This window comes from Schistocerca serialis, chromosome 1 (genome assembly GCF_023864345.2).
Source record: "Schistocerca serialis cubense isolate TAMUIC-IGC-003099 chromosome 1, iqSchSeri2.2, whole genome shotgun sequence".
NCBI classification, from domain to species: domain Eukaryota; kingdom Metazoa; phylum Arthropoda; class Insecta; order Orthoptera; family Acrididae; genus Schistocerca; species Schistocerca serialis.
This window is the reverse complement of record NC_064638.1, coordinates 1,058,240,205-1,058,252,853: the sequence shown is the minus strand read 5'-3', so window position 1 is coordinate 1,058,252,853 and position 12,649 is coordinate 1,058,240,205. Positions and strand designations below refer to the sequence as shown.

The 12,649-nt window shown below is 46.3% G+C and overlaps 1 protein-coding gene across 1 annotated transcript in view; it reads right to left on the bottom strand.

Moving 5' to 3' along the window:
- LOC126458959 (phospholipase B1, membrane-associated-like) overlaps positions 1-12,649 on the bottom strand; it is a 279,558-nt gene that overhangs the window by 204,799 nt on the left and 62,110 nt on the right. Inside the window, exon 2 of the mRNA XM_050095828.1 lies at positions 8,500-8,773. Coding sequence (XP_049951785.1) covers positions 8,500-8,697 — 198 coding nt within the window. The 5' untranslated portion in view covers positions 8,698-8,773. The remainder of the gene's footprint in view (positions 1-8,499; positions 8,774-12,649) is intronic.

Below are 12,649 nucleotides of genomic sequence, written 5' to 3'. Positions count from 1 at the left end.
CATGGATGGTGCGCTGCCAGCATTTTTGCTCCTCCTGGTTCCGGCGTAGAAATAAGTGGTGAGTATTTCTTTTGCGTGTGATTAAGTGTTGGATGAGATTTGTGAAAGCCCCTGTTCTTTGCTGAGACTTGGGTTCACGCCGATTGTGACTTTAGCTCTCTCTAGCGGCCGTTATTGGGCTTGGTTTTAGAAGTGGATCAGCATCCTTGGCAATAAGAACATTCCCGAGCTATATTCAAGACAGTTGTAAGAGGGGAGGGGGAGGGTCACACTGCGGCCGTCTATACTTCAGTTATTACCTGATTTAATATAGAGACTCTTTAAATTCCGTGCATGTGCCTTACTTTTTATGTCTAGGGGTTCAAACCTCGGATTATCTCTTGTATTCAAAGCACTCATGTCTTCATTCTTAAGAACTATATCTGTATTTCATTCTGAATGATCAGGTGTTCAAATTATTTTAAAATATTTGTGTATTCAGTTGTCAGCTTGTTTTGTGGATTAAATGGGCAAATGTTCTCCAGTTCCGAGGGCATACACCCACATGCAATCTGTAATTTGTATATGTTATAGGATTTTTAAGCCTTTGCATGTTTCAAAGGCTGCGCTGAACCCCTTAACTGTTTGATACGTGGCCTGGGCTCAAGTTCGTAACCTTCCCTTGGATAATGCATTAAATTTTAGCCCTCTTCTAACCATTCTGTGAATCTGTTAACCAATTCATTTGTTTCTCCTTTGTGGTGAGTTAATCATTTTAAAATTTTTGTGACTGTGGTAGCTGTTGTTGTGATACTGAATTTAAGAGACTGTCGCAGTTATATACGTGCGAGCTCCTCGTCCAGGCCGTGGAGGTCCAAGGGATATCTACTGGCTGCCATGTGATTGCGGTGACACGTGGATGCAGCGCAGAGGGGCACCTGCCCAGCACACTGCTCTCCTGGCGGTTTTGCAGTCTTTCGAGTTCGTGGAGCTGCTACTACTCGGTCAGGTAGCTCCCCAATTGCCCTTACGAAGGTGAGTGCACCCCGTAACAGTCGTCTCACCAAGGACCAATCCCTGGCAGTACCGGCAATCGAACCCGCACCCTAGGCTGACCACTCAGCTACGGAGAAAGTCAGTGAGTTTTAAATTTCATTCCTCGTTGTAACGCTTGCACTGAAAGCTCCTTGTAATTGTCTTGCGAAACTGTAACCAAATGCCTCTAACTTTGGCTCAATGAACCCTTTCTTTACTACACACATGCTCTCTGCATTCCATGTTTATGTTATGGTCGTACTGCTCTCCAAATGCTGGCACCCGTGCTGAGAGACGGGGTTCCGGACGTTATGAAATACTTATCTGAATTTTCGAAAATTATGATGTGCAAAAATTGTTTGGCACACATATTGCAATCTTATGTCTTCACTCGGCAAGAAACTGAGTTTCTCTTCGTTATCTGTCATATTTACAGCGCTACATCGAATTACGTAAAGTAGTGAACGAAATTTATAGAAACTTCCTGGCAGATTAAAACTGTGTGCCCGACCGAGACTCGAACTCGGGACCTTTGCCTTTCGCGGGCAAGTGCTCTACCATCTGAGCTAACGAAGCACGACTCACGCCCGGTACTCACAGCTTTACTTCTGCCAGTACCTCGTCTCCTACCTTCCAAACTTTACAGAAACTCTCCCGCGAACCTTGCAGAACTAGCACTCCTGAAAGAAAGGATATTGCGGAGACATGGCTTAGCCACAGCCTAGGGGATCTTTCCAGAATGAATTCTGGAAATTTATAGAGTTTACACAGGTGAAAACGCAATGTGTAAACTTTGCACCCTCTCCCCTACTTCGCAATGATACGAAACGTGCTGCCCTCTTTGAAGTTTTTCTATGTACTCCATCAATCCTATCTAGTAAGGATCCCACACCGCCTTAGTAGTTTTCCAAAAGAGGACGGACCAGCGTAGCTTAGGCAGTCTCTTTAGTAGATCTGTTACATTTTCTAAGTGTCCTGCCAAAAGAACACAGTCTTTGGTTAGCTACCCCCATAACATTTTCTAAGTGTTCTTACAATTGAAATTGTTCTTCATCGTAATTCCCAGGTTTTTAGTTGAATTTACGGCCTTTAGATTTGACTGATTTATCATGTAACCGAAGTTAACGAATTCCTTTTAGCACTCATGTGGATGATCTCACACTTCTCGTTATTTAGCATCAATAGCCAATTTTCGCACCGCACAGTTATCTTTCCTGAATCTTTTGCAATTTGTTTTGCTCTTCTGATGACTTTACTAGTCGATAAGCGACAGAGTCATCTGCAATCGCCGTGCGTTCTAAGGCGTCTTGTCACGGTTCTCGCGGCTCCCCCCGTCGGAGATTCAAGTCCTCCCTCGGGCATGGGTGTCTGTGATGTCCTTAGGGTAAGTTAGTTTAAGTTAGATTAGGTAGTGCGCAAGCTTAGGGACCGCTGACCTCAGCAGTTTGGTCCCATAACACCACACCACGAATTTACCATTTTCCATCGGCAAACAACCTAAAACGGCAGCTCAGATTGCCTCCCAAATCGTTTATATAGATAAGAAACAGTAAAGGCCCTATAACAGTGTCTTGGGGAACGCCAGAAATCACTGCTGTTTTACTCGATGACTCTCCGTCAGTTACTGCGAACTGTGACGTCTCTGACAGAAAATCAGGCTCGGCTCGGCCCGGCTCTGAGCACTATGGGACTTAACATCTGAGGTCATCAGTCCCCTAGAACTTAGAACTAATTAAACCTAACTAACTTAAGGACATCACACACATCCATGCCCGAGGCAGGATTCGCGGTCTCGCGGTTCCAAAATGCAGCGCCCAGAACCGCTCGGCCACACCGGCCGGCAGAAAAATCAGGAATCCAGTCATATAAATGAGACGTTGTTCCAGGAGCACGCAATTTCACTTCAAGCCGCTTGTACGGTACAGTGACAAAAGCCTTCCTGAAATCCAGAAATACGGAATCAATTTGAAATCCCTTGTCAATAGCACTCAACACTTTGCGCTAGTAAAGAGATAATTGTGTTTCACAAGAACGATGTTTTCTAAATCCGTGTTGACTGTGTATCAGTGGACCGTTTTCTTAGAGGTAATTCATAATGTTAGAACACAATATATGTTCCAAAATCCTGCTGCATATCGACGTTAATGATATTGGCCAGTAATTTGGTGGATTACTCCTACTACCAATCGGTTTTATATTCGACGGACGGTCGCGTGCGACGTGCCCGTTCACATGGTTGTGCATCGAGAATCATGTGGGCCTAACAATCGTCGTATCTCATAAACGATTCACATAAACGATTCAAGATATCGAAAATGGCTATTTTGCAAATGATAGCACGCAATGAGACACATAAGTTGGTGTGATAAATACTCGAAACACTTTTATTCACCGCGATGTGGAAGTAATTCGTCCGCAGCGGTGAGTGGTCGGCAGCTCAGGATGCATACAGACGTCAATAGCACTGTAGAAAAAGCCAGGCTACAAGCGTGTACACGTCTACAATGGCTGGAGAATTGCGGAGCGGAACTGGTATACACGTGCATAATTGCGTAAGGATTAAATATATATTTTCGTCAATGTGTCTGTCATTCAAAAACTTTTGTTCTACATCATTGCTAATAGTCTTTAGTGTCTCTGGAGCATGTTCTTAGATGTTTGCTAGATTTGAGAAATACTGTTTGTTGAAAACTGGAAATAAAAAGAATAGTAGGAAAAGTCTAAATGTTTGAATCTTGTATGTCCTGCACCTTATCACTCCAAATTCAAGCTGCCTTCCATTTCAACAACCATCATAACACTTGCTTGCGTGGTACAATCACATAGAAGCCGTGTGACCTAACGGACCAAGGATGTCAGTCGGAAACCGTCTGCAGAAGGATCTTGCCACAAGCAACAAGTATTGTTATTACGAGGGTCACTCCAAAAGAAATGCACACTATTTTTGTAAAAATACAGTTTTCATTCTGCATGTGTGAAAGTTTTACGGTGTGTAGATACATCCTTCCCGCTTGTTTTCAAACTTAGTTCAACCTGTTCCCGTTGGTGGCACCGTCACAGCATGTCTTCAAGATGGCTGCTACACTTGACGTTCGTCAGAAGCAACGTGCTGTCATAGAATTCCTGTGCTGTGAAAACGAGACAGTGGGAAACATCCACAAGAGGTTGAAAAAGGTGTATGGAGATGCTGCTGTCGATCGCAGTACAGTTAGTCGGTGGGCAAGCAGGTTACGTGATGAAAGCTGGCACGGCAATATTGAGTATTGTCGCCGAAGAGGCAGGCCTCGTACCGCACACACTCCAGACGATGTGCGGAGAGATAACGCATTGGTGACTGCTGACAGACGCATCACAGTGAGCGAATTGTCACGCTACGGTGGGATAGGGGAAGGAAGTGTTTACAGAATACTGAAAGTGTTGGCGTTAAAAAAGGTTTGTGCCAGGTGGGTTCCCAGGATGTTGACAGCGGCTCACAAAGAAACTAGAAAAATTGTATGCAGCGAAGTTTTGGAACAGTACGAGAATGGTGGAGATGAATTTCTTGGAAGAATTGTGGCAGATGATGAAACGGGGCTCGATCATTTTTCACCAGAATCGAAGATGCAATCAATGGAGTGGCATCATGCAAATTCACCCAAGGAAAAAAAATTCAAAACCACACCTTCTGCTCGAAAAGTTATGGCTACGGTGTTTTTCGATTCCGAAGGACTCTTGCTTGTGGACATCATGCCAAGTGGAACCACCATAAATTCTGATGCATGTGTGACGACACTAAAGAAACTTCAAGCTCGACTGAGTCCTGTACGAACACATCGGCAAAAGCAGGATGTTTTGCTGTTGCACGACAATGCACGGCCACATGTCAGTAAAAAACCATGGAACCGATCACAAGTGAGGTGTTTTTCCAAAGCTGTTTCACAGAGGAACACTGCACTGTAGTTACTTCTCTAGATTGTCGTACAGATGACAGAATGTTAGATATCGAAATAGATGAGAGAGGGATATAAAAACACTTAAAATCGCTCGGAAGAGGAAAGGCAGCTGGACCTGATGGGATACTAGTTCGATTTTACACAGAGTATGCGAAGGAACTTGACCCCCTTCTTGCAGCGGTGTACCGTAGGTCTCTAGAAGAGCGTAGCGTTCCAAAGGATTGGAAAAGGGCACAGGTCATCCCCGTTTTGAAGAAGGGACATCGAACAGATGTGCAGAGCTATAGACCTATATCTCTAACGTCGATCAGCTGTAGAATTTTGGAACACGTATTATGTTCGAGTACAATGACTTTTCTGGAGACTAGAAATCTACTGTGTAGGAATCAGCATGGGTTTCGAAAAAGACGATCGTGTGAAACCTAGCTCGTGCTATTCGTCCACGAGACTCAGAGGGCCATAGACACGTGTTCCCAGGTAGATGCCGTGTTTCTTGACTTTCGCAAGGCGTTCGATACATTTCCCCACAGTCGTTTAATGAACAAAGTAAAAGGATATGGACTATCAGATCAATTGTGTGATTGGATTGAAGAGTTCCTAGATAACAGAACGCAGCATGTCATTCTCAATAGAGAGAAGAGTGATTTAAGGTGTGCCGCAGGGGAGTGTAGTAGGACCGTTGCTATTCACAATATACATAAATGACCTTATGGCTAACATCGGAAGTTCACTGAAGCTTTTTGCGGATGCTGCTGTGGTATATCGAGAGGTTGTAACAATGGAAAATTGTAGTGAAATGGGCCGGCCGCGGTGGGCGAGCGGTTCTAGGCGCCTCAGTCCGGGACCGCGCGACTGCTACGGTCGCAGGTTCGAATCCTGCCTCGGGCATGGGTGTGTGTGATGTCCTTAGGTTAGTTAGGTTTAAGTAGTTCTAAGTTCTAGGGGACTGATGACCTGACATGTTAAGTCCCATAGTGCTCAGAGCCATTTTAACCATTTGTGCTGAAATGCAGGAGGATCTGCAACGAATTGACGCATGGTGCAGGGAATGGCAATTGAATCTCAATGTAGATAAGTGTAATGTGCTACGAATACATAGAAAGAAAGATCCTTTATCATTTAGCTACAATGTAGCAGGTCGGCAACTGGAAGCAGTTAATTTCATAAATTATCTGGGAGTAGGCATTAGGAGTGATTTAAAATGGAATGATTATATAAAGTTGATAGTCGGTAAAGCAGTTGCTAGACTGATATTCATTGGAAGAATCCTAAGGAAATACAATCCGAAAACAAAGGAAGTAGGTTACAGTACACTGCTTGAATATTGCTCATCAGTGTGGGATCCGTACCAGATAGGGTTGATAGAAGAGATAGAGAAGATCCAACGGAGAGCAGCGCGCTTCGTTACAGGATCATTTAGTAATCGCGAAACCGTTACGGAGATGATAGATAAACACCGGTGGAATATTCTGCAGGAGAGACGCTCAGTAGCTCGGTACGGGCTTTTGTTGAAGTTTCGAGAATATACCTTCACCGAGCAGCCAAGCAGTATATTGCTCCCTCCTACGTATATCTTGCGAAGAGGCCATGAGGATAAAATCAGAGAGATTAGATCCCACACAGAGGCATACCGACAATCTTTCTTTCCACGAACAATAGGAGACTGGAATAGAAGGGAGAACCGATAGAGGTACTCAAAGTACCTTTCGCCACACACCGTCACGTGGCTTGCTGAGTATGGATGTAGATGTAGACAACAGTGAAACACCCGCCTTACTGTCCTGACCTCGCTTCATGTCACTACCATCTCTTTGGAAAACTGAAAGACACTCTTCGCGGAACAAGGTTTGAAGATGACGATTCTCTTGTGCACGCTGCCAAACAGTGGCTCCAACAGGTGGGTCCAGAATTTTACCGTGCGGGTACACAGGCGCTGATTCCAAGATGGCGTAAGGCAGTTGAGAGGGATGGGAATTATGTGGAGCAATGAAATATTGTGATTCTTAAGTTTCTCCCGGCGTATTTGATAACCAAAATATCCACGGGTGTACTGCCGGTCTACAGTGTCCAACGGGCACAATATTTCGCCTATCATACATGTCGCCATCATCAGGTGAACTGACGGTCTGAGCTCCTGTGAATGTGCCGGCACGGAGATCCGTACGCTATGGCTGCTCAGAGGGAACTGGGTTCGGTCGCGGCGGTGGCCGATTTAAATACCCTCCGCCCGCGGCGCGCTCCCTCCGCTGTCCGCACCCCGTGCCACGGTCGCGCGGTGGAACAGTTTGCGACGGCGTCTGAGATGACGTCGGAGTGATGGCTCTGTCCGCCGTTGTCGTAACAACTATACGTTTGATCGATTTACTCTTGATTAACCCAATCGCTGGTTCCCAAGCCTTGCTAAGATTATAGCCACAGTCACGGTTTATGAGGTCGTCATTGGTGCGAATTTTGATGGCCTCTCTAACAACGCTGTCCCAGTATCTCGACGTGTGTACCAGAATCCTCGTGCGTTCATACTCCATAGCGTGATTTTCCGACAAACAATGTTCAGCTACCGCCGACTTGCTCAGATACATCAGTCGAGTGTGCCTCTGGTGTTCACGGCATCGATCCTCGACGGTACGCATCGTCTGGCCAATATACGACTTGCCACATTGACACGGAATCTGGTACACGCCGGCCTTCCTCAAACCGAGGTCATCTTTGGCGCTCCCCACCAGTGCACGAGTTTTATTCGGAGGACAAAACACAGTTCCGACCCGGTGTTTCTGCAAAATGCGGGCGATTTTCCCCGAGAGTGCGCCTGTGTATGGAATAAACGCAGTGCCTACCTCCTCCCTCGCGATTTCATCCATCTCCACAGGTTGTGCTGTAGTGGTTGGGCGGAGAGCACTTTGAATTTACCACTCTGAGTACCCATTTTTTCGAAATACAGTTCTCAGATGTTTGAATTCCTGGGGTAGACTCTCTGCGTCAGAGATAGTGCGCCCCCTATGTACTAGAGTTTTAAGTACCCCATTCCTCTGTGAAGGGTGGGGGCAGCTGTGTGCGTGCAAATACAGAACAGTGTGCGTTGTCTTCCGATACACCCCATGACCTAGGGTGCCGTCAGCCCTTCTCTTGATCAAGACGTCAAGGAAAGGTAATTTACGCTCCGTTTCAGTCTCCATAGTTGCCCCGGGCGGAGGGTATTTAAATCGGCCGCCGCCGCGACCGAACCCAGTTCCCTCTGAGCAACCATAGCGTACGGATCTCCGTGCCGGCACGTTCACAGGAGCTCAGTCCGTCAGTTCACCTGATGATGGCGACATGTATGATCGCCGAAAAATTGCGCCCGTTGGACACTGTAGACCGGCAGTACACCCGTGGATAATTTGATTAATGAAAATATTGTTCCTAAAGGATGTATCTACAAACTGCAAAACTTTCAAACATGTAGAGTAAAAGAGGGATTTAAAAAAAAAAATTGTGTGCATTTCCTTTGGAGTGACCATCGTAGATTCAGTCATTGAGCACATAGCTTCACTGGGTTAGGACGAACGGTACCCACCTGTGGAACTTGCAGGTAGTTTTCAACGCCAGAGGCAAGGGGCGAGTCGCCCCTGAGGATCGCCTGTGTGGCGTTGAGCGGCCGCCGCTGGGCAGCGCCTGGAGCCACCAGCAGCACCAGGAGTGACGCGAGGGCGAGGTAGGGGGTCCGGCGCCTCGCCCGCACCCGCATCAGCGTCCGCGCCCGGGTGGCCGCCATGCCGGCGTTACCTGCTGCGCCCCAGCGGGCGGGCGCCGCTTCTTCTCATGTCCGCTGGCCGCCCGCTGCTCCCCGTCTGCCAACGATAAAACAGCGCGCGTCAGTCAACTGCTCTCCAAGGAGAGTGTACGCTGCTGTTCACTTCTAGGTCTCTAGTTCTAGCTTTCGTACACTCTAGTTATGAGTTACGAGTGTGTAGTGCGAGAAGACACTGTCCTTCTTCACTCAAATGAAGCACCAGAACATAGGTAAAAAATTGAGAAATAAAAAATAAAAGAGACAACGACGCACCACGAATGAACTATCCAAATGGGACGGAAATCGGTAGACTTTGTACATTTACAGACAAACAAATGATTACAAAATGGTTCAAATGGCTCTAGGCACTATGGGACTTAACATCGGAGGTCATCAGTCCCCTAGGCTTAGAACTACTTAAAACTACGGACATCACACACATCCATGCCCGAGGCAGGGTTCGAACCTGTGACCGTAGCAGCCACGTGGTTCCGCATTGAACTGCCTAGAACCGCTCGGCCACTGCGGCCGGCCAAATGATTACAGTTCCAGAAAAATAGATAATTTATTCAAGAGAAAGATCTTCACAAACTGAGCTGGCCAACGAGTCTCAGTTTGAAGTGCGACTCATCACTAAAGACAATTCTGCGCTAGTAGGACAGCGGTGGTATAGCAGGCTGACTATTGCCCGCCATGCGGCCGGACGCCTAGGAGAGATGTTGTCGGCTGCCATTTATTTTCGTAGCACAAGCCCTTCGGTTGTCACACGTGGCACCCTACAGCACGACGGTACGTTGACGATATTGTACGCTCCGTTTTGTTGCCCTTCGTGGCAAGCTATCTTGGGATTACATTTCAGCAAGATACTGCCCGCCCGCACACAGCGAAAGTTTCTACTGTGTGTCTTCATACTTGCCAAGTCCTACCTTGGTCAGCAAGTGGGCCGGATGTTTCTCTAGTTGAGAACATTGGAACACTGTAGACAGGGCCCTCCAACCAGCTTGGGAGTTTGACAATCTGGTGTACCAATTGGACAAAATTTAACACGATATCCCTCAGGAGGACATCCAACAACTCTGTCAATGAAGGCCGAACAGAGTAACTGCTCGCAGTAGGGGTCAGAGGTGCACCAACGCATTATTGACTTGCTCAATTTGTGAAGCTCTTTCACATGAATAAATCATCGAATTTTTCGATTTCACATAATTCCTTCGTGGTGTGTCATATATATATATCACAGGGTGGTCCATTGAGATCGTGACCGGGCCAAATATTTCACGAAATAAGCGTCAAACGGAAAAATTACAAAGAACGACACTTGTCTAGCTTGAAGGGGAAACCAGATGGTGCTATATTTGGTCCCCTAGATGGCGCTGCCATAGGTCAAACGTATATCAACTGCGTCTTTTTAAACAGGAATCCCCATTTTTTATTTCATATTCGTGTAGTACGTAAAGAAATATGAATGTTTTAGTTGGACCACTTTTTTCGCTTTGTGATGGATGGCGCTGTAATAGTCACAAACATATGGCTCACAATTTTAGACGAACAGATGGTAACAGGTAGGTTTTTTAAATTAAAATACAGAACGCAGGTACGTTTGAAAGTTTTATTTCAGTTGTTCCAATGTGATACATGTACCATTGTGAACTTATCATTTCTGAGAACGCATGCTGTTACAGAGTCGTTACCTGTAAATACCACATTAACGCAATAAATACTCAAAATGATGCCCGTCAAACTCAATGCATTTGGCAATACGTGTAACGACATTCCTCTTAACAGTGAGTAGTTAGCCTTCCGTAATGTTCGCATATGCATTGACAATGCACTGACACATGTTGTCAGGCGTTGTCGGTGGATCACGATAGCAAATATCCTTCAACTTTCCCCACAGAAAGAAATCCGGGGACGTCAGATCCGGTGAACGTGCGGGCCATGGTATGGTGCTTCGACGACCAATCCACCTGTCACGAAATATGTATTCAATACCGCTTCAACCGCACGCGAACTATGTGCCGGACATCCATCATGTTGGAAGTACATCGCCATTCTGCCGTGCGGTGAAACATCTTGTAGTAACGTCGGTAGGACATTACGTAGCAAATCAGCATACAATCAACCACTTAGACTGCCGTCGATAAAATGGGGGCCAATTATCCTTCCTCCCATAATGCCACACCATACATTAACCCGTCAAGGTTGCTGATGTTTCACTTGTCGCAGCCATCGTGGATTTTCCGTTGCCCAATAGTGCATATTATGCCGGTTTACGTTACCGCTGTTAGTGAATGACGCTTCGTCGCTAAATAGAACGCGTGAAAAACATCTGTCATCGTCCCGTAATTTCTCTTGTGCCCAGGGCCATGGAATTCCTGGTGCATAGAAATATGGCACGGGTGCAATCGATGTTGATGTAGCACTGTCAACACCGACGTTTTTGAGATTACCGATTCTCACGCAATTTGCCTGCTACTGATGTGCGGATTAGCCGCGACAGCAGCTAAAACACCTACATGGGCATCATCATTTGTTGCAGGTCGTCGTCGACGTTTCACATGTGGCTGAATACTTCCTGTTTCCTTAAATAACGTGACCATCCGGCGAACGGTCCGGACACTTGGATGATGTCGTCCAGAATACCGAGCAGCATACATAGCACACGCCCGTTGGGCATTTTGATCACAATAGCCCTTCATCAACACGATATCGACCCTTTCCGGAATTGGTAAACGGTCCATTTTAACACGGGTAATGCATCACGAACCAAATACCATACGCACTGGCGGAATGTTACGTGATACCACGCACTTATACGTTTGTGACTATTACAGCGCTATCTATCACAAAGCGAAAAAAGTGGTCCTATTAAAACATTCATATTTATTTACGTACTACACGAATATGTAGTAAGAAATGGGGGTTCCTATTTTAAAAAAACGCAGTTGATATCCGTTTGACCTATGACAGCGCCATCTAGGGGGGGGGGGGGGGGCAACCATAGCGCCATCTTGTTTCCCCTCTTCAAGCTAGACAAGTTTCGTTCTTTATAGTTTTTTCCTTTGATGCTTATTTCGTGAGATATTTGGCCCGGTCACTATCAATGGAGCAAACCTCTTAGGTTCGGAGGGTGTTATCTCATGTTACTTTGGTGAGTGAAATATAGAGTTAAACTTACAAAGAACTGGACACTATTAATCTATTTATCAGTGTGACGTGGCATCTCTACTGGCCTGAATGCATGCATTCATTCATTTGGGTGTCCTGGAGCTACTGTATCCTTTCGTAAGGCCACAACCGTTGTGACTGGTCCGTGATATCTTGTGGCGAAGTTGACGTCCGAGCTGGGCCCATACGTGTTCTATTGGGACATACCTGGAGATCTCGCTGGCCACGGGACTATCTCAACATCAGACAGTTCATAGAGACACGTGTTACATAACGCAACCAGTAACAACGTTATGCCCTTCAGAATATTAAGAGGATGGGACCTCTCCCTAAGTCGCTGCCATACTCGCTGGCGATGATCTTCTAGGGTAGTGCAGAATCATGATTTATCGCTGGACACAAAGCAGCGCCATTTGTCAGCGCTCCTTGCTTCGCGGTTCAAAAATGGTTCAAATGGCTCTGAGCACTATGGGACTCAAGTGCTGAGGTCATTAGTCCCCTAGAACCTAGAACTAGTTAAACCTAACTAACCTAAGGACATCACAAACATCCATGCCCGAGGCAGGATTCGAACCTGCGACCGTAGCGGTCGCGCGGTTCCAGACTGCAGCGCCTTTAACCGCACGAGCACTTCGGCCGGCTTGCTTCGCGGTCAAGTACTGATACAGATGCAACCGTTTGTGTTGTACTGTTAACGGAAGACTTTGTGCGGACGGTAATTCCCTACTCTGGTTGCTGCGGGTCTCTGACCCATCGTGCAAGATGA